Source organism: Prunus avium, chromosome 6 (genome assembly GCF_965620075.1).
Source record: "Prunus avium chromosome 6, drPruAviu1.hap1.1, whole genome shotgun sequence".
In the NCBI taxonomy this organism is placed as follows: Eukaryota; Viridiplantae; Streptophyta; class Magnoliopsida; order Rosales; family Rosaceae; genus Prunus; species Prunus avium.
The window spans coordinates 786,999-804,737 of NC_142289.1; the positions used below are offsets into that span (position 1 = coordinate 786,999).

General features: G+C 38.0%; 5 protein-coding genes across 6 annotated transcripts; 4 read left to right on the plus strand and 1 right to left on the minus strand.

Annotated features, from left to right (window-relative positions):
• Nucleotides 1–2,302: 2,302 nt before the first annotated feature.
• LOC110774413 (carboxyl-terminal peptidase (DUF239)) lies at nucleotides 2,303–6,840 on the plus strand. The gene is made up of 7 exons (XM_088255673.1): nucleotides 2,303–3,210; nucleotides 3,362–3,448; nucleotides 3,695–4,057; nucleotides 4,625–4,795; nucleotides 4,992–5,045; nucleotides 5,868–6,014; nucleotides 6,152–6,840. The coding sequence occupies exons 1-7, from the start codon at nucleotides 2,959–2,961 to the stop codon at nucleotides 6,527–6,529; spliced, it is 1,452 nt and encodes a 483-aa protein (XP_088111799.1). The 5' UTR covers nucleotides 2,303–2,958; the 3' UTR covers nucleotides 6,530–6,840.
• Nucleotides 6,841–8,874: 2,034 nt separating this feature from the next.
• On the plus strand, nucleotides 8,875–11,532 carry LOC110754247 (uncharacterized). Of its 2 annotated transcripts, none has more exons than XM_021955300.2 (5): nucleotides 8,875–9,115; nucleotides 9,904–10,094; nucleotides 10,664–11,036; nucleotides 11,148–11,231; nucleotides 11,390–11,532. In XM_021955300.2, exons 3-5 carry the CDS (start codon nucleotides 10,733–10,735, stop codon nucleotides 11,530–11,532), a joined length of 531 nt encoding a protein of 176 aa, XP_021810992.2. In that variant the 5' UTR covers nucleotides 8,875–9,115; nucleotides 9,904–10,094; nucleotides 10,664–10,732. The 2 variants fall into 2 exon arrangements, with proteins under 2 accessions (XP_021810992.2, XP_021810991.2); XM_021955299.2 differs by lacking the exon at nucleotides 8,875–9,115 and adding an exon at nucleotides 9,176–9,812.
• A 649-nt stretch (nucleotides 11,533–12,181) lies between these two features.
• Nucleotides 12,182–13,807, plus strand: LOC148293443 (uncharacterized). Its single transcript, XM_088255674.1, has 2 exons — nucleotides 12,182–12,307; nucleotides 12,433–13,807. Exon 2 carries the CDS (start codon nucleotides 12,496–12,498, stop codon nucleotides 13,672–13,674), a length of 1,179 nt encoding a protein of 392 aa, XP_088111800.1. The 5' UTR covers nucleotides 12,182–12,307; nucleotides 12,433–12,495; the 3' UTR covers nucleotides 13,675–13,807.
• An 832-nt stretch (nucleotides 13,808–14,639) lies between these two features.
• On the plus strand, nucleotides 14,640–15,537 carry LOC148293444 (B3 domain-containing protein At2g24670-like). Its single transcript, XM_088255666.1, has 2 exons — nucleotides 14,640–15,308; nucleotides 15,339–15,537. Exons 1-2 carry the CDS (start codon nucleotides 14,644–14,646, stop codon nucleotides 15,535–15,537), a joined length of 864 nt encoding a protein of 287 aa, XP_088111792.1. The 5' UTR covers nucleotides 14,640–14,643.
• Nucleotides 15,538–15,733: 196 nt separating this feature from the next.
• LOC148293445 (ammonium transporter 1 member 2-like) lies at nucleotides 15,734–17,611 on the minus strand. Its single transcript, XM_088255676.1, has one exon. The coding sequence runs from the start codon at nucleotides 17,509–17,511 to the stop codon at nucleotides 15,982–15,984; it is 1,530 nt and encodes a 509-aa protein (XP_088111802.1). The 5' UTR covers nucleotides 17,512–17,611; the 3' UTR covers nucleotides 15,734–15,981.
• Between the last annotated feature and the right edge of the window lie 128 nt (nucleotides 17,612–17,739).

The following is a 17,739-nucleotide window of genomic DNA, read 5'->3' on the forward strand; positions in this document are numbered from 1 at the left end:
CTTAGCCAAAGGGTTTTGCCAAGTTCAGGTTATATCTTTCCTTAGCCGTCAAAGTTCATGAGTAGGTGCAAAGTTCAAATGGTTCAAATCAGAGAGAGAGAGAGAGAGAGAGAGAGAGAGGTTAGATTGGTAAATCACCAGAGACTTGGGTGCAGGACATTATAATAAAACGGTCATGTCATGGCCTCTCCATTCAAAGCCTTCTTGCCTTAGAAGCGAGCGTAATGTGCAAAGACTAGAATGAACCTCAATGAGCCAGCTGCATTAATTGTTCTTATATATCGTGGGATGGATGAGATCTCGAGCCTCTACATTTACATGTGGCACCGTACGGACTCACTGTAGTTATGCACACATTATTTAGTGACATATCATCATGCATTAAGGGCAAAGGGGCCCTCCAATCGCTGTGTGGTCATTCTCCAATTTAAATCACCTCTTGTTTAAATTGATGATATTTTGATGGACTATGATTTGACAATTTTGACTTGGCTTGGAGAATAACTGGTCAAGCATTCAAATTCAATAAAGCCCTTATAATTGATTATTAGATTTCTATTTATTGATTTTAGTTTAATGTACATGTAACATGTTTATGTTTGATGAGGAGACTAACTTCAAGTCTTTTATGTTTTTATTATTATTCAAGTATATTTATGGAAACGGGTTATTTGTAGCAATGGTCCCTCAATTATACTCGGAGTTACATTTTGGTCATTCAACTCAAATATTAGTTGCAAAGGTCACTCAATTGGGTGTTGTGTTGCACCGTTAGTCCCTACCGTCAAGTCTCTCTAATGGTATGGACTAATGGTGCAACACAACACCTAATTGAGTGACCTTTGTAACTATTTTTGGAGTTGAGTGACCAAAATGTAACTCCGAGTATAGTTGAGGGATCATTGCTACAAATAATCCTAACTGAAAAGTCACATTTGCCCATCAATAATCTAAGAGATGCTTGTCATGTCATCATTTTAAACAGAAAAAGTCACAGACTTGACGGTAGGAACTAATGGTGCAACACAACACCCAATTGAGTGACCTCTGCAACTAATATTTGAGTTGAGTGACCAAAATGTAACTTCGAGTATAGTTGAGGGACCATTGCTACGAATAACCCTTATAAAAACTATCTAAATAATCATGGAACACTGCATTCCCTATGGGGTTTGAGTTTGGTAGTAAATACTCTTTATGGCCTTTGAGTTTGGTAGTAAAATAAATGGAAGTAGAATACTCGCAAGTAAATTATTCCAAAAATCAATATTATTACAACAATGATTTTTTTTTTCTTTCCCTCTGGTCTGGAATTGGATATATATATATATATGTTTATTTTCTCCTGTATTTCAACTATCAAACTCCAAAAACGAGATATTACAGTAAAATATCACGAGATGTTGTGGAGGGTATTTAGGTAATTTGAAGTTCAAAATTCGAGTCAAATCCAGGCTTGTGGAGTTGAGGAGGAGACTGACAACCAAATTTCTCTCTATTAATGAACAGAGAGCATTCGAGATTCGAGAATAGAAGCTTGCCCATTTATTATATACTAAACACATTTATTATTTTCATATAAGATAATAATTTATTCATTATTTTATTATACCCACTACATTTGCTAAAATTTGTCATTTTTCTGAAATGTATACCACATGGAGAAGGGTGCGTTTGTAGCACAGATCAAGGGACTGTTTGCTTCCATCCATTTGAAAAAGAAAAAAAAAAAAGCAACACTCATACGTTGAAATTTGAACAACAGCTATTTCCTTCGTTGGGTTCCATTCCATCACCTCAAAGTCCAAACCCTAAGCACTCATTAATTATCCTAACAACGAAAGGGAGTAATATATATAGATGATTTGGATTGTTGAAATAAAATTTATAGTGGACTTTAAACGATATGTCTCTTTCTCTTTCTCTGAGTAAGGTTATTTAAGGGATCTGTTAATAGAAAATGACTGTATAATATAATATTATATATATATATATATATATATATATATATATATATATTTGTACGATATATAGTAAACGTACGTTGTAGATGGTAACATATCATATTCACATTCAGAGACATACCTTAGATTTAGGTGAGAAAAGGTGAGGGAACGCATTGACTTGGAATGTGGTGGAAGCAAAGGATAGAAAGCAAAGCATGGCAATTGATTGTTACTTGGGGATAAAAAGGTGATGGAAACAAATTTAAAAAAAGGATATTGAATATGAAGGAATATATACGCAGAGTGTAGCTAAGAAAGAAAGAAAGCTAAATAAAGGTAGGAAGGAGAAGTGGAAGAAGGAAGGTGTGCGGTTTCAAGTAAATATTAATGGCAAAGTGTATTGGGGCAGATAGACATTGAAGGAGTGTAATAAAAGGGGCCTTGTTTCAGTTGGGTAATGGGTAATGGGTAGGTCTGCTCTTTTATTTTTATTTTTAATGCTCTTCTAGCCTGGCCACTGCCCTCCCCCTCCCCCTCTCCTCACCTTAAATTTCTTTGCCTCAACTCAACAACTTGTGCAATTTCAAAGAAAGAGCAACAATATATATATATTATGAAACCAATGCTGCAGCAGACAATGATGATCTTGATGCTGAAGGTCATCTCAGGGGGCCAACTCTCTGCTGTGCACTGTGCTTAATTATCCTTCACCCACCTTCCCTTCCTCACCATTAAACCATTAAACCATTAAGAGAGAGAGAGAGAGAGAGAGAGAGAGAGAGAGAGAGAGAAGGAAAGGAAAGATATAGGTCCCCTCTTGGAATTGCCATAAGTCTTTTTCTTTTGTTCTTTTGTGGTTTTGTATGTATGGGTGTTTGGTGCAAGTAAATATCAAGCAAACAAAGTCAGATTTGGTTGTGTTGTTTGTTTTACCAGTAATGGTCATGAGGAGCTGCTGCTGCTAGTTCTTTCTTCCTTTTTGTTTCTTGTTTGGCACTGAATGAGATAATAGATGATGATGATGGCTACTTCTACTATTAATATTGGTGGAAGGAAGAAGAGAGACCAGTACTTGTTTCTCATCATCTTCTTATGCACCTGCACCATCTTTTTCCAAAGGTTTTCACTTTCAGTGGAAGCTGCTTCGAATTCGGGGGGCCTCAAATACACAAGGCATAATTCTAAGCAAGTTAGCAGCTTGAGACTGCAAAGGATTGAGAAGCGCCTCAACAAGATCAACAAGCCTGCTGTCATCACCGTTCAGGTATGTGCATATACATATATAGTATAAATTCTTAATTAATTTCTCAATTAGTAATATTAAAAGATCTGAATTTATTTACCACTTCATATATATAGATATTTCTCATGTGGGGTTTCCTGTTTTGTTTTTTTTTCTTCTTCAATGTTTGCAGAGCCCAGATGGAGATATAATAGATTGCGTTCATAAAAGAAAACAGCCAGCTTTGGATCACCCTCTCTTAAAGAATCACAAGATCCAGGTACAAAAAGCTTAAAAAGTTGCCTCCTCTCTCTCTCTCTCTCCCCCCCAACAATTTATTAGATTTGTTGGCTTTATATATCATTTTTATATAACTTTTTTGTTGTAACTTGTATATATATACATACGTATATATGCAAATTAAATTTCCTCTTCATAACTCTCTCTCATCTTAAACAATTATATTAGTTATGTATTAATTTTGATATAATTAATATTTGAGTTATACGTGTACGTAACTTAACAGAAGGAGGCACCAGAAAGGCCAAAAGCGATGAAGATGAAGATGAAGCACACAAATGATAAAGATGAAGGGATTAACAATAATAATGGAGATGAAGCAGCAGCGGCAGTTGAGGGTAAGGGTAAGGAGGGTGCATGGGTTGTGCAGCAAATGTGGCACCGAAATGGGACGAGATGTCCCAGAGGAACGGTTCCAATACGGCGAAGCACAGTGGATGATGTCCTGCGAGCCAAATCTTTGTTTGACTATGGCAAGAAGAAACAGCATCAACCTCCTAATAATTTCAATTTTAATAATAATCTCACTGCTGATCTTGCTGCTAGGCGCACCGATGCACCCGATGTAGTCAGCGGCAATGGCCATGAGGTATGCTTAGCATTTTCCTTTCATTTATCTTTTGCTTTTCCCTCAGATAAAAACCTCCGTTCATTTCCTTGGAAACAAACATGTCTTCTTTTTTTTCTTTTTCTTTGCAAGTCGGATCAAATTAAAGAGGAACAAAATGTGTCTCTTGATTAGTCTTGGATATCCAATTTTGATTTTCTATTGTATAATCAAAATGAAGTGGAATATGTTAGATGTATAAATTGCAGAGCTACCGAGAACATTAAATGGATGATTTCTTGTATAAATTTAGTTGTTGAAATATTTAAATGTTTATGGACCATGACTTTGATAATATAAATTATTAACTTCTCGAAAAGCCAATCTCTAGATAATAATAGATTGTGTAAGATTTCAACAAATTCGGCCACATTTGCTGACAAACAGTTTGAATGAAATGAAATGTTGGATTTGTTTGGCTAAGATAGTACGTCCGCCTCTCTTTTACTCGAATTTGTTAAAAAAAAGAAAGAGAAAAACCCTTCCAAGACCAAGTAACGAAATGATGATTATTTGACTGCAAGTTGTATGAATTAAAATGATATATAGCATGCAATTGCGTACACCGGATCATTGCAAGAAGTGTATGGGGCAAGGGCGACAATCAATGTGTGGACCCCGTCGATCGAACAAGCAAACGAGTTCAGTCTCTCCCAGATTTGGGTTCTTTCCGGATCATTCGACGGCTCAGATCTCAATAGCATAGAAGCTGGATGGCAGGTACTTCTTCCATTTAATTTATTCTTTATTTATGCACTTAATTCTAAATTACTCCTCTTTCAAATTTATAAAAACTCTTATTTTCTTTAAATATGCCATGATGTAATTTACAATTTCCTTTTTTTTTTTTTTATAGATAAAATATGTACATTATTGTTAGTAGAATTTATGAAGCCTTGATTATTCCACTAGTCAGGTCAGTCCGGAGCTCTATGGTGACAACAGGCCCAGATTGTTCACTTACTGGACGGTCAGATCTCTCTCTTTTTCTCTCAATATTTATGCATTGACCCAATTATATTAACTGAAATTTAAATTGTCCTTGTACGTGTCTATATAATAGGCTTATTGATTAATTGCATACATTTTGCCCCGTGTGTGTTTTTGAAGAAAGACTTTTATGAAACAGAGATAGCACTATTTTGCTATATCCGACCAATAACGCTATAACACGTGTGATAATATTTTCACGTGACATAGTATTATTTTACAGCTGTTTGTGATGTGATTGTATATTTATAGGCTTAATTACGTTGCACAAAATAAGCCTATAAATCAAATTTGAGCAGGAAGAGTGCTTGGTTATGGCTTGCTTACAATCTACGTAGCAGTAATAATGAATGGGCCACAAAGCTTAATTACCATGAAATGTATCGATACACAGAAAACTATGTAGACTAGCTATACATAGCTTGTGGTCATGACTCATGAAAGTCTTTCATTTAGGACATCATTGGAATTTGGAAATGAAGAAATTGGTTCAACTTTCAGTTTTCCAGTTGCCTTCCATAAGCCCTAGAGACTAGAGACTAGAGACTAGCTAGCTAGCTAGGAATTTATGAACTAGTGCAAGCAACTAGTAAGGTACTTGACTTTTTTTTTTGTGTATCAATTCAATCCTAGAGCATGGGCTTTTCTTTTGAACCTTGAGAATTATATGCATGCATGTTAGTCAACACTCGAACAAACAGATCATGGAACTCGATCGACCAATATATATCATTAAATGCATGTCAATGTGTGTATATATTTTGCATAACTTGTTTCTTTGATTCTGTGTATATATATACAGACTGATTCATATCAGGCGACTGGGTGCTACAATCTTCTGTGTTCTGGGTTTATCCAAACAAACACTAGGATAGCAATTGGAGCTTCCATTTCTCCAGTCTCATCCTATGCCAGCGACCAATACGATGTCACCATTCTCATATGGAAGGTACGTAATTTAACATTTTTATGTTATCAACATAAGTTTAGTAAGAGAACATTATTAATTACCTTATAAATTAAATTTAATTAATGATCGGTTTTGTTAATGTACGTATATATGCATGAATGTGTGTGTGTGTGTAGGATCCAAAGCTAGGGAATTGGTGGATGGGATTTGGAGACAATACACTTGTAGGGTACTGGCCAGCGGAGTTATTCACACACTTGGCAGAGAAGGCGACGATGGTGGAATGGGGTGGCGAGGTGGTGAACGCAAGAGCCAACGGTGAGCACACCGCCACGCAAATGGGTTCGGGTCATTTCGCTGAAGACGGGTTTGGGAAAGCAAGCTATTTCCGAAACCTTGAGATCGTGGACTCGGACAACAGCCTCAGCTCGGTCCGAGGTGTGTCAACTTTGGCTGAGAACACCAATTGCTACAACATCGAGAGCTCGTACAACAATGAATGGGGCACGCACTTCTACTATGGTGGCCCTGGCAAAAATTCACGATGCCCTTAAATCCATATTATATGATTAATTACTGATCCATCATGTGTGCTCCAATTAATGAAGTATTTACTTTAGTTAATTGCATTATATATATAAATTTTCAAATTCTTTAATTATGTAATTATAAGAATATGCTATTTCCATTCTTGTTTCTGTATTTTTCTTATTCCACGTACACATTTTTGAGTTTGCAAAATAGCTAAAGCTAGCTAGCGTTGTGTATTATTATCATTAAATAAGACAAGTATTGGTGTATTGCATTGCACAAACAGGCTTGGAAATAGCAGTATTTCTTTATATTGGAAATGAAATTTTTCTCTGCCGTCAATTTTGTTATATTTTACAAGCTTTGGCGTCAGAAATCTGGTCAATTTACTATTTGCCCCTGCCCTGTGGTTTTGATTAAAACTACTAAACGTTTTTTTTCCCTCTAAGATATTCGGTGATATTTTCCCGAGAAAAAAGAGGTGTGAGATTAGTAGTCGATCTGATAAAATACAAGTAGCAAGGAGTTACCATCAGTTCCCAAGACTCTCCAGGTACTATGTGGCCTTTTCTTGCTTTGCTTGCTAACTTTTGTTTTACCGTGCTTTCCAGGGGATGAAATTGACTTTAATTTCAGATTGTTATCTACGGTTCAAGCAAGAGCACCCTATTTCACAACTTATTGAACTGCAGTAACCAAAGGAAGATATATTATCAGTAAGATACATTGGACCTTAAGGTGTATAGTTATAGATAGTTTTAAAAAAGTATCAATACCTTGGACCTTAAGGTGTATATCAGTAAATATTCGAATATATTTATAAAGTATAACCGCGCGCGGCTATACTGTTTAAATATATATTTCATTCTTTATGTATTTGAGTGAGATTGAGTAGTAATTATGAGTTGAGTCCCTTTACCTCTCACATACATATTTCTCTTAATATTCAAAACTGGAAAGCATATTATAAATTAAATCTATCTTTCTTTAAATAAAAAGTCTTCTTAATCATAATGTTAGTCAGATTGTGAGTTTGAAATAATTCTTGAAATAGCACAATCAAGATGCATGATTGAATGAAGAATTTACCTTAGAGATCGTTGGTTGACATATGTGCCTTCAAATCATATCTTGGAATTTAGACAACAAGCATTGCTATTCTATCACAGCTAATTTACCATCTATACTAGTCTATTTGGTATCTAGGGAATGCCAATCTTTTGCTTGCGAGGGAATGTCTATGTCAACCCCGTGAAGCACACCATTCACCTACTAGTGTGGGCAACAATGGGTTGGCTTCAGGTGAACTTTTGCTTGGGGTTGTCCTCGGTTATGCTTTTGTGTTGGGAGTACAGCCACCAAACCTTCAACATGCTGCGCGCAGGCTATGTGCATGCTGCGTGCGAGCCATGGCATGACAAGGTTTCGAAAACTTCTGTCGATAGAATCAGCACGCTGCGCGCAGGCTGCCGGCATGATGCGAGCAGGCTGCATGCAAGGGTACGCATGCCAAGCTTCCAATAGCCTCACTTTCTTGAAATGCCTTGAATGGGTGCCAAGGCAAGGAAAGACAAGCCACGACATGCAAAGGCCATCCTAAGCTATATATGAAATTTGAGGGCTCAAAAGTAAAATAAAAGGAAGTTCAAAAGAGAATCCTGGAGCCACAAACAACTTGCATAATTCTAAAGATAAACCATATATTCAAATACTGGCTCCGCAATTCATCTAATACAAAAAGCAAGTCTTTCAAAAGACTTTCTAGCTAGAAGACCATACACGATGGTATTGAAGCAAAGAACATAATTGCATTACTGAGAACTCATGGGTACATGTCTAGATGATTTTTGAAGAGTTCATACAGGTTCAAAAGAGGATAGAAAATGTGCAGGACCAATCAAAAACTGCAAACCCATTATGGATAAGGAAATAATTGGTGTAAAGCTTTAAGTTCCAGATAGAAAAAAAGAAGAGAGTATTGAAGCTTTAATAAATGAATCATCACCTCAGTCCAATTTCCCATTGCAGATGGAATATATAAACAGACATGGAGATTACCTCTGATTCTTCTGTGTCTAGTTTATGAGATATGGCGTCTGCAAGCACATGCTTCTCAAGTGGTGTTGTACACTCCTTCAAAGAGATGACAGATAAACGAAAATCAGGGGAAAAAAAAAAAAGAAAAAAAGAAAAAAAGAAAAAAAGAAAAAAAGAAAAAAAGAAAAAAGATGTCATTATAGCCGCGCGGCTATACCTTTTAAATATATTATATTTAAGAAGTACAGCCGCCTGGCTATACCATTTAAATATTATTTAAATAGTATAGCCGGCTATACTATTTATTTTATAAAAAAAAAGGCCAAAAATGGCTACACGAGCTTTATATTTCCCTCCCTGCCTGGCTCGCTTCACTGAATCACTTCCCATCAAAGTCTTCAAGTTCAAGGCCAAAAAAGAGGTGGGCAATTCCTCATTTGAGCTCTCAGAACGTCTCCCAAGAAATTAAAAAAAAACAAGAAAGATAGGAAATTGAAGAAAAACTTAAGCTTGGTTCCAGTCGAGCCTAAAGCCGCAGACTCTGGCGGGTGGGATAGTTTCTTCAACCCAAGGTTTTTCTTTTAACTAAGCTCAGTCTCCAATTACTTTGATTCCTGCTTTTTAGTTGAATGCATTCAGATTACTTGTAGTTTTAACTAAATTATCTTTATATTTTGCTTATTTTGGAAAATCTATGATGCACATAAATCTAGAACAGGTGGTGGATTTTGTTCTGTAATGTTAAATTTGGTAATGATGTTCATAATTAGAGCTCAAAACCTATAAATTGTGCTTTTGTTCAGTTAGGCTGTTGGAAAAATCGGCCTGGGCGCTAGGCGGCCGCCTAGGCGGGTCTAGGCGGGTCCTTTTTTTTTTCCTGACTTTAGCTAAATTATGAACTCGCTTCAATTTCTGATGGCCGCTATATGAAAATTGGCTTTTGATTATGTGTTTTGCATCCTGAAAAGAGAAAGATGTGGTCGAGAAGTTATTACTAGAGGGAGCAATAGAGATTTTAGCCTGTAAAAATAGTATGTAATTGTTAGGAATCTGGTTCGGCCTAAGTTGGATGAGTAATTGGAAATCCTGACCGAATCAGACTTGGGAATATACAGACACTGAAACACATAGTTGGGCTTTGCTTGTTGTCATAGACTACGTATGAAGCCACAATTCACTTCTAAGGTTGACAAGTTTGACTTTGTTGTCTGCATGAGTGCCTATATCGGGGTCGTTTTTGGCAGCGTTGAAATTGGACTAGTCTTAGCGGTACGTATCATTATTGTGTGTGACGGTAACACTAGATCTAACAACTTAAAACTACACATTAGAACTAATATTTATTTTTTCTTCTGTGTAGGTTGCAATATCTGTGATCAGGGTACTTTTGTTTGTGGCAAGGCCAAGGACGTTTGTTCAAGGAAACCTTCTGAATTCCATGGTTTACAGAAATGTTGAGCAGTATCCCAATGCAAGCAATGTTCCTGGAATTCTCATACTTGAGATTGATGCTCCCATTTACTTTGCAAATACCAACTACTTAAGAGAAAGGTACTTTATAATTAATTAAACCTGAGTAAGAACTAAAGATTTGGGGCTTAAGATAGATAATAGGGACTAAGGTTTTGTTGAGTTGTTCTTGAGGTGGTTGTACTATCTTTTTGTTTTTTGGTCATGTTTATGTTCTAGTGAGCCAGATCTAAAGATTTGGGGCTTAAGATAGATAAGTGGCTTATCTATGGGACTGGGAAAGATACATCCAACTTTGTTTGTGAAGGTTTGAATCAGACATTTGATTTTTATGATGATTGCACAAATTTTCATCTACAAATTGATTGAATAACTAGTGTAGTGCTTCAAGTTACCAGTCACTTCTAACCAAGGTGCTTTCTAATAGTGCCACCATACTCATTAAACATAGAGACCTTTGTGTGTCATCCTTTTGATTCTAATAATTTCCAAGTGTTCAGTTGGTTAACTGGCCTAGCGTTTGAGCCATAAATTACTGAAACAGTCTCATGATGAAAGAATTGATTGTGTTCTCATGATTATTTGTGATCATAGAAACTGCTTTCCAGAAATCCTTTAATCTTCTCTGATGTATTTTGTTTCATTTGTAGGCACACAGGTTGGAGAGGACTTGATGAAGGTATCGTTATAGTTGGGACTTGCATGATTTAAAAGCTACAATGGCTGGTTGCATGTCAACCCCATCCAAAACAATTAAATCAAGGAAAAAACACTGTCAGCAGGTCATCAAACGCCATAGAAAGGCAACCTGCTCTGCTTCAGATGGTACCAAGAAAAGAAATACCAGTTTCAAGAAAATAAATAGTGATGTAGGAGCTCGCGTGAGTGACTATGCTATCAGTGAGTTTGTTCATGTGGACTTTGAGAATGGTGCAACAACTACTCACAGAAGATCTAAGGTTTCTAATTCAACATTCCATCTCACCCAGCTGCAATGGCACCACAGTCAATATGATTCGAATGGTGTGTGCTTTCTTTCATCAGATTTCAACTATCTTTCAATTTCAACCAATAGTGCTGACAAGAAAATTCATAGCTCTTGAATCTCATATTTTGAAAGTTATTCATTTGCAGTAATTTTCCAAGAGGAAGTTTGGTTTGACTCAGTGAGTATTCTGGAGTCTGACTCGGATGATGACTTTATCAGTATACATGGAGGTATTGGCCATCAGCCTGTAACTACATATTACAGAATGAAAGCCTTTGTGGTCTTGTTTAATTGCAAAACGTCATTACTATTGAAGTAATTTTTCTTGAGCTACTTATTGAAAAATGATTTTGTTTTGTTTTCTTAATTTTCTTCTCTTATTCTACAGATGGTTTTCCATTAGCAAGCAATCCAGTTGGGACTATCTCAAGTGGCCAAGTACTTCAGTACGAAAGATCTGCTCGCTTTGTTGATAATGGGTGTAAGTATGAAGAATACCAAAGCTATATGAAAATAGATACCACCAATTAGGACATGAAAAAAAGTCCACGTCCTAAAGGACTCGTTACCGAATTTCTTCTTTCTCAAATCTTCCAATCTCATCATCATCTTCAATTTCTTCACCACTTCTTAAGTGTAGGAAATGGGATTTGTGACCTAGTTAATTAATTTCTTCACCACTTTTTTTAGGACATGAAAATAGACTTCTTCACCACTTCTTAACCGTAGTTGCAATAAGAGGAGAGAAGAAACCCCTAATACCACCAATTAACTAATTAGTAAAGTAAGTAACATCACCCACCAAACCCTAAGTGTACTCTCAATTACTTGGGCATCAAGTTTCCTATACTCTCAACCCTAGTGTACTCTCAATTCACTTTGTCCTATCAGGAACTATTTAATCCATCTGGCTCCTTTAATTGTCTCGCATGTATGTCCAAATCCAATAAGGATTCTGATTATTTTTACTTTTTTGGATTCTGTTTTGACTTTTCTGCAAGACGTTGCTCATTAATGAGTGGGTTTACAAGCTTTGGCGCCAGAATTTTTATCAATTTACTATTTGCCCCTGTGGTAACTTTTTTCCCGAGAAAAAAAAAGTTATTGGCTTTTGTTTTTTTTGACATAGAATTTTCTGTCTTTCCTTTAGAAAAAAGAAACGAAAAAGAAAAACATATTTTGTCTTTATTGTAGAATAGCAAAAAGGGTAAATTTGCAAGGAAATGAGGTTCTGTAATTCAGTCAAAGCATAATGGCAAAAGAGTAAATGCGTTAAACCCTGGTGAAATGAGGATTAAAAAGCCCGGTAAGTAATTCAAATATGTCCTTGTGGGTTTGGGAATAGATGAAGCTTTTCCTTGATCAATAAGGAAAGGGTTGTGCTTATAAATTAATTCTAAGTAGCATTGATCATCTCCATCTTTGTTTCAGAAATTAATTAACTAGGTCATAAATCTCAGTTCCTACACTCAAGAAGTGGTGAAGAAATTGAAGATGACGATGATGATGAGATTGGAAGATTTGAGAAAGAAGAAGTTCGGTAATGAGTCCTTTAACCAAATTGTGGCAGAGGTTAAAGCAGTAGCAAGAGACCCAGAAGAAGTATCCAAACTTCTGACAGAAAGAGTTGTGTTTGATCTCATTCATGAATTTCAAAGAAAATCCAAGGAAGCACAACAATCGAATGTGTCGATTTCGAACAAGAGAGAACGCGTGGAAGCCCAAGTTGTGATCAAGAAGAGGAAGGTGGTTAGCACAGAGACTAATTATAATTACATTGATGAAAAAGTTGATATTGCTAGAAATTATCTTGAGAAAATTAAGAAGCGAGGTTTCGAAAGCAGGAAAAGGAAACATGGCGATGATTATGATGGTGAAGATGAAGCTAGCAAGTTGATGATGATGAAGAAGAAAAAGCAGAATAAGGAGAAGGCCAAGAAAGCAGAGAGCAAGGGATCAGCTCTACCATCAAAACCCTCTACACCGCCTGACGCGCCTCCTATAGAATTGAAGAAGATGATTGAATCCATGAATGGTCACCACTTGCAATTTGTGATGTATAAGATAATTCATCCTACTGATTTGAACCCGCACCATGACCGTCTCTCGATGCCAAAGAATCAACTGTCTAACAAAAAGTTTCTGGGTAAAGAACTCAAGCAAAAATTGAAAGGTGGTGGATTATTAGAAGTGAAAGTAATAGATCCGTGTTTATCAGAGTATGAATTAAGGATGAAGAGGTGGGTCTTTAAAAACAACTATTCCTATGTGTTAAACAGTGGCTGGTCCAAGATTTTTACAGATAAGACTAATAACCTTAAGGCAAAGGATATGCTTCAGGTGTGGACATTTCGAGTTTCCGATCCAAATCTTGTCGACCAAGAACGTATCTGCTTCGCACTTGTTAAGCATAAAGATGTTAAAGATCCCCAGGAAGCTATTGGATCATCGTCGTCCATGAGCAAGAAAGAAGAGGGGAAACAAGATGTTAATGGTGGTACTGACAACATGGAAGCTGTTGGAACGTCGATGAGCAAGAAAGAAGATGTTAATGGTAGCACTGCCCGCGGCGACGAAGCTAATGAATCATCCATGGCCAAGAACCAGTCTGAGTTTGGAGCCAGGAAACATATCACAATCAAGTTTAGAGATGTAACATTTGCAAAAAATTGAGGCTGCTGTTCCTGTTGTATAAGACTTGTTAAATTTGAAGGAGGGAGTTTTATGTTCATGTTTTTTCTTTTTTGTAGAAAATTGTTTTATGTGATTCATTGATAGTGAAGGCCAAGTCAGCTTAACTAGTTAAGCTACAATCTGTTAGATTATACATTGTAAATGATGAGAGAATCAATACAATTGAAACCTTTTCTCTTAATTATAATTCTTCTTCTTGTTCTTTCTCATTTAGTCTAACAACATTATGAATGTGTCAAGAAAAATAATGATTCATTGATCAACATATCTGAAAAATTGAGAAAAGGAAAATACTTTTTGTGTATCATCACATTTGTCTATAGACTTGGTTTGGATCAGAAGAGTTGTCTGAACTCTTGCTAAATAGGAAAAAAGAACAAACTTTGGGGTTAAAATACCACATGATCTCTGGTCTCTGTTTGGTTAAGATTCTTCTGTCAAGTTATAATTATATTAGTTCTCCTCTGTTTTGTCATCATGTGATTTGAGTTGTGATGCTAGAATGCTTTCCCCACCATTTTCTTCACATCAGAGAAACATGATAAGGCTTGCCTGAAATGGAGATGAGGCTTGACTCCTTTTTCGTGCTTGTTATGTTCTTTAAATTTTCTATTTCAATTTTTAGAGAATCCCAATCAGAAAAGAATTGGGATTTCTTAGTATAACAAATATAGAGTATCCGCTTTTTATGATAATCTTTACCATATATAAATCCGTAAGATGTTTTGAATCCAGGTGAGTATTGAATTTGAAAGCTCTACTAATTCAAATTGTCCTTCAGTACTATTTGATGTTTTTTCCTTGATCACCAAGGGAAGGATTTCGCTTGTAAACAGTAGTAATATATAAATGTGCTGCCCCTATAACTTCAACAGCCCCTACATTCTTCCTTCTCCATCTTTGTTGTCGATACATCCAAGTACTGGTGAGCTTTAGTAATTCCATTCCATGGAGTCGACGACGAGGATCATGAGCTTTGAAGATTTGAAAAAGATTAAGTCTAGTTTGGATTCTTTTGACAAAATTGTGGAAGAGGTTAAGGCAGTCTCAAGAGACCCAGTTGAACAGGATCAATTGCTAACAGAAAGAATTGTATTTGATCTCATTCAAAGTCAAGCGAGGAAAGCAGAAGCATTCATCTCCAAGAAGAATAATTATAATCAAGAAAAAGCTGCTTCTACTTCTGCTGGAAATTACCATATGAAAATTAGAAAGCAGAGTTTGGGAAGCAGCAAAGACGAAGATGAATGTAAGTGTATTGAAGAGAAAGTAAGCAAGTTGATTAAGAAGAAGCAGAACAAAGCCAAGAAAACAGTGAGCATGCGATCAGCTTTATCATCAATTCCCTCTCCACCACCAGACATGCCTATAGAATTCAAGAACAAGATTCAATCCTTGCACGGTTTCAGAGTGCAATTGGTAATTCAGAAAGAAATTTTCCGTACCGATTTGAGCACGCATCACGACCGTCTCTCAATGCCAAAGAATCAAGTGAGTAACCAGGACTTTCTTGGGGAACAAGATAAGAAAAAATTGAGACTTGAGGGATCAATAAGAGTGAAAGTAATCGATCCAAATTTAAACGAGTATGAGTTAAAGTTGAGCGAGTGGAAGTTCAAAAGTAGGTCTTGTTCTGGCTTGAGCAAGAGCAAGCGTGGTTCTTCTTTTGTGTTAAACAGTGGCTGGTCCAAAATTTCAGAGAAGAAAAAGAATAAGCTTCAGAAAAAGGATATAATCCAGGTGTGGTCGTTTCGAGTTAACAATGACGACAATCCTCCTATCTATGGAGAAGAACGTCTCTGCTTTGCAGTTGTTAAGCTTACAGATACAGATACAGATTAGGGGAAACATTGTCTCATTGAATCTGATCCCACAAACTGTCCATAACCCAACCCAAGTGCATCCTAATATTTATGGATCAGACCAGAGAATCTAATTCTATACCATTAATTCCCATATTCATAATTAATAACATGATAATTATGATATAACTGAATTACCTATTTGTTAATTATCTCATTTGGCCAGACAGAAAAGAAAAAAAAACTAATTAAATATGTATATAGCTTCATTCATTCATATGAACAGTGAAAGAAAACTAATTAAATAAGGATCGATCAGAACCTCCCAACAGCTTGCTGGTTCAAATTTTGTCTTCTTTTGCAAACAAACATAAACATCCCATCCCATGATATCATGCCATTGATCATCATCACACATGCATGATGCATAATCTTGTTGATTTCTGATGATGACGAGGTTTAATTAGGGTAGATTATCTATCAATTATGGGGTGGTTATTGCAGGACTGGCATCATCAGTGGGTCCCACCCTCCTCATCATAAACTCAGGTTTAAATGATGGATCATCTTCATCATGGTAAGCATAAGCAAACCCACCGTGCCTTGTCATATCCATTCCTTGAGTCTCATCCTCCCTTGAGATCCTCAACAACTTCAGCTTATGGAGCCCGTAGAAAAGTGGGCCCATGGTGGCACTCACCCACCCCAACACCACCAAAACCTGCACAATCTGGGCCGCCAACAGCTTCCCGCCGCCGCCCATCAACAGCCCAAAAGGCCTCCCTGGCTTGCCAGCGTATACCTCGTTCACATACGCCTCCGTTGCAAACAACCCTGTGAATATTAGCCCCCAAGCACCGCACCCGCCGTGCAATTGGGCCGCCTCTAATGGGTCGTCGTATTTTAGCTTCTCCGCCAGCTTGTTGCACCCGATCAAAACCCACGCCGCCACAAACCCGCACACGATTGCTGCCCACGGCTCAACCACCGAGCACCCTGAGGTGATCGCAGCAAAACCCCCTAACAAACCGTTACAAACGTCCAGAACATTCCAGTGACCCGCCAGTAATCTCTTGCTGAACAAGGTAGTCAGAGCAGCAGTGCACCCAGCCAATGTGGTCGTGACAGCTGTCCTCCCAATAGCACTCCATTGACCGTAATAAGTACCTCCCTCACCGTAACTCTTCAAGATCGTGAGAAACGAACCGGGGTTGAAACCGTACCACCCGAACCAAAGCAAGAACGTACCGAGAACCACTAGAGACGAGCTGTGACCCCGCAAGGCCACGGACCGGCCTGTTCGATCAAACCGCCCGATTCTCGGTCCTTCAATTACAGCACCCCATAAACCGGCTATACCCCCAACCATGTGGACAACACCCGAGCCGGCAAAGTCAATGGAACCGGAACCAAAGAGTAGATTATTGTGCCGAGTCGGGCTGGCCCAGCCATCAGCAGACCAAAACCAATGAGAAACGACCGGGTAGACAAAGCCGGTTAGAAAAGAAGAGTAAATGAGGTAAGCAACGAATTGGGTTCGCTCAGCAATTGAGCCGCTAGTGATGCCGGCGGCGGCAATGGCGAAAGCCCATTGGTAGAGAAAGAAGCTGTAATCTCCGCCTGAGGGAGAAGGGATGTTATGGAGGCCGAAGAAGTGGCGGCCGATGAAGGCGTTGGAGGGAGCGCCAAAAGCGAAGGCGAAGCCGAAGAGGTAGTAGGAGAGAGCGCCGGCGGCGGCGTCGAGGACGTTGGTGAGCATGATGTTCATGGTGTTTTTTGCGCGGACGGAGCCGGCGCAGAGCATGGCGAAGCCGAGCTGCATGGCGAAGACGAGGTAGGCGGAGAAGAGGAGGTACGTGTTGTCGATGGCGTAGGTGGTGTCGCTGAATTTGGCGGAGATGGTGGTGAAGCGGCTGCAGAGGAATTCGGCAATGGCGGTGGCGTTGGCGGTTGTGGTTGTGGTGGTGAGGAGAAGAGGGGCTAGGTCGGAGGCTGTGCAGGTCAGAGAGCCCATGATGTTTGTCTCACAGAGAGAGAGAGAGAGAGAGAGAGAGAGAGAGAGAGAGAGAGAGGAGAAGTGAAGAAGTGAAGAACAAATTCTGTCTTTTTTATAGAGCAAATGGAAAGGAATACCGGGAGTGTGTGGCCATGCACTCCTCCCTAATGCAACTGTGTGATTATGGGGTCCATATTCTATATCAAAAACATTGTGGACCAGATGAAATTAATTAATGGAAAATAC

Bases quoted from the DNA above. Each gene is read 5' to 3' on its own strand.
- LOC148293444 (XM_088255666.1), top strand. From the start codon at position 14,644: ATGGAGTCGACGACGAGGATCATGAGCTTTGAAGATTTGAAAAAGATT. The intron at 15,309-15,338 runs GTTCAAAAGTAG...TTCTGGCTTGAG, and splicing joins TTAAAGTTGAGCGAGTGGAA to CAAGAGCAAGCGTGGTTCTT.
- LOC148293443 (XM_088255674.1), top strand. From the start codon at position 12,496: ATGACGATGATGATGAGATTGGAAGATTTGAGAAAGAAGAAGTTCGGT.
- LOC110774413 (XM_088255673.1), top strand. From the start codon at position 2,959: ATGATGATGATGGCTACTTCTACTATTAATATTGGTGGAAGGAAGAAG. The intron at 3,449-3,694 runs GTACAAAAAGCT...GTAACTTAACAG, and splicing joins TAAAGAATCACAAGATCCAG to AAGGAGGCACCAGAAAGGCC. The intron at 5,046-5,867 runs GTCAGATCTCTC...ATATATATACAG, and splicing joins GATTGTTCACTTACTGGACG to ACTGATTCATATCAGGCGAC.
- LOC110754247 (XM_021955300.2), top strand. From the start codon at position 10,733: ATGGCTGGTTGCATGTCAACCCCATCCAAAACAATTAAATCAAGGAAA. The intron at 11,037-11,147 runs GTGTGTGCTTTC...ATTCATTTGCAG, and splicing joins CAGTCAATATGATTCGAATG to TAATTTTCCAAGAGGAAGTT. The intron at 11,232-11,389 runs GTATTGGCCATC...CTTATTCTACAG, and splicing joins CTTTATCAGTATACATGGAG to ATGGTTTTCCATTAGCAAGC.
- LOC148293445 (XM_088255676.1), bottom strand. From the start codon at position 17,511: ATGGGCTCTCTGACCTGCACAGCCTCCGACCTAGCCCCTCTTCTCCTC.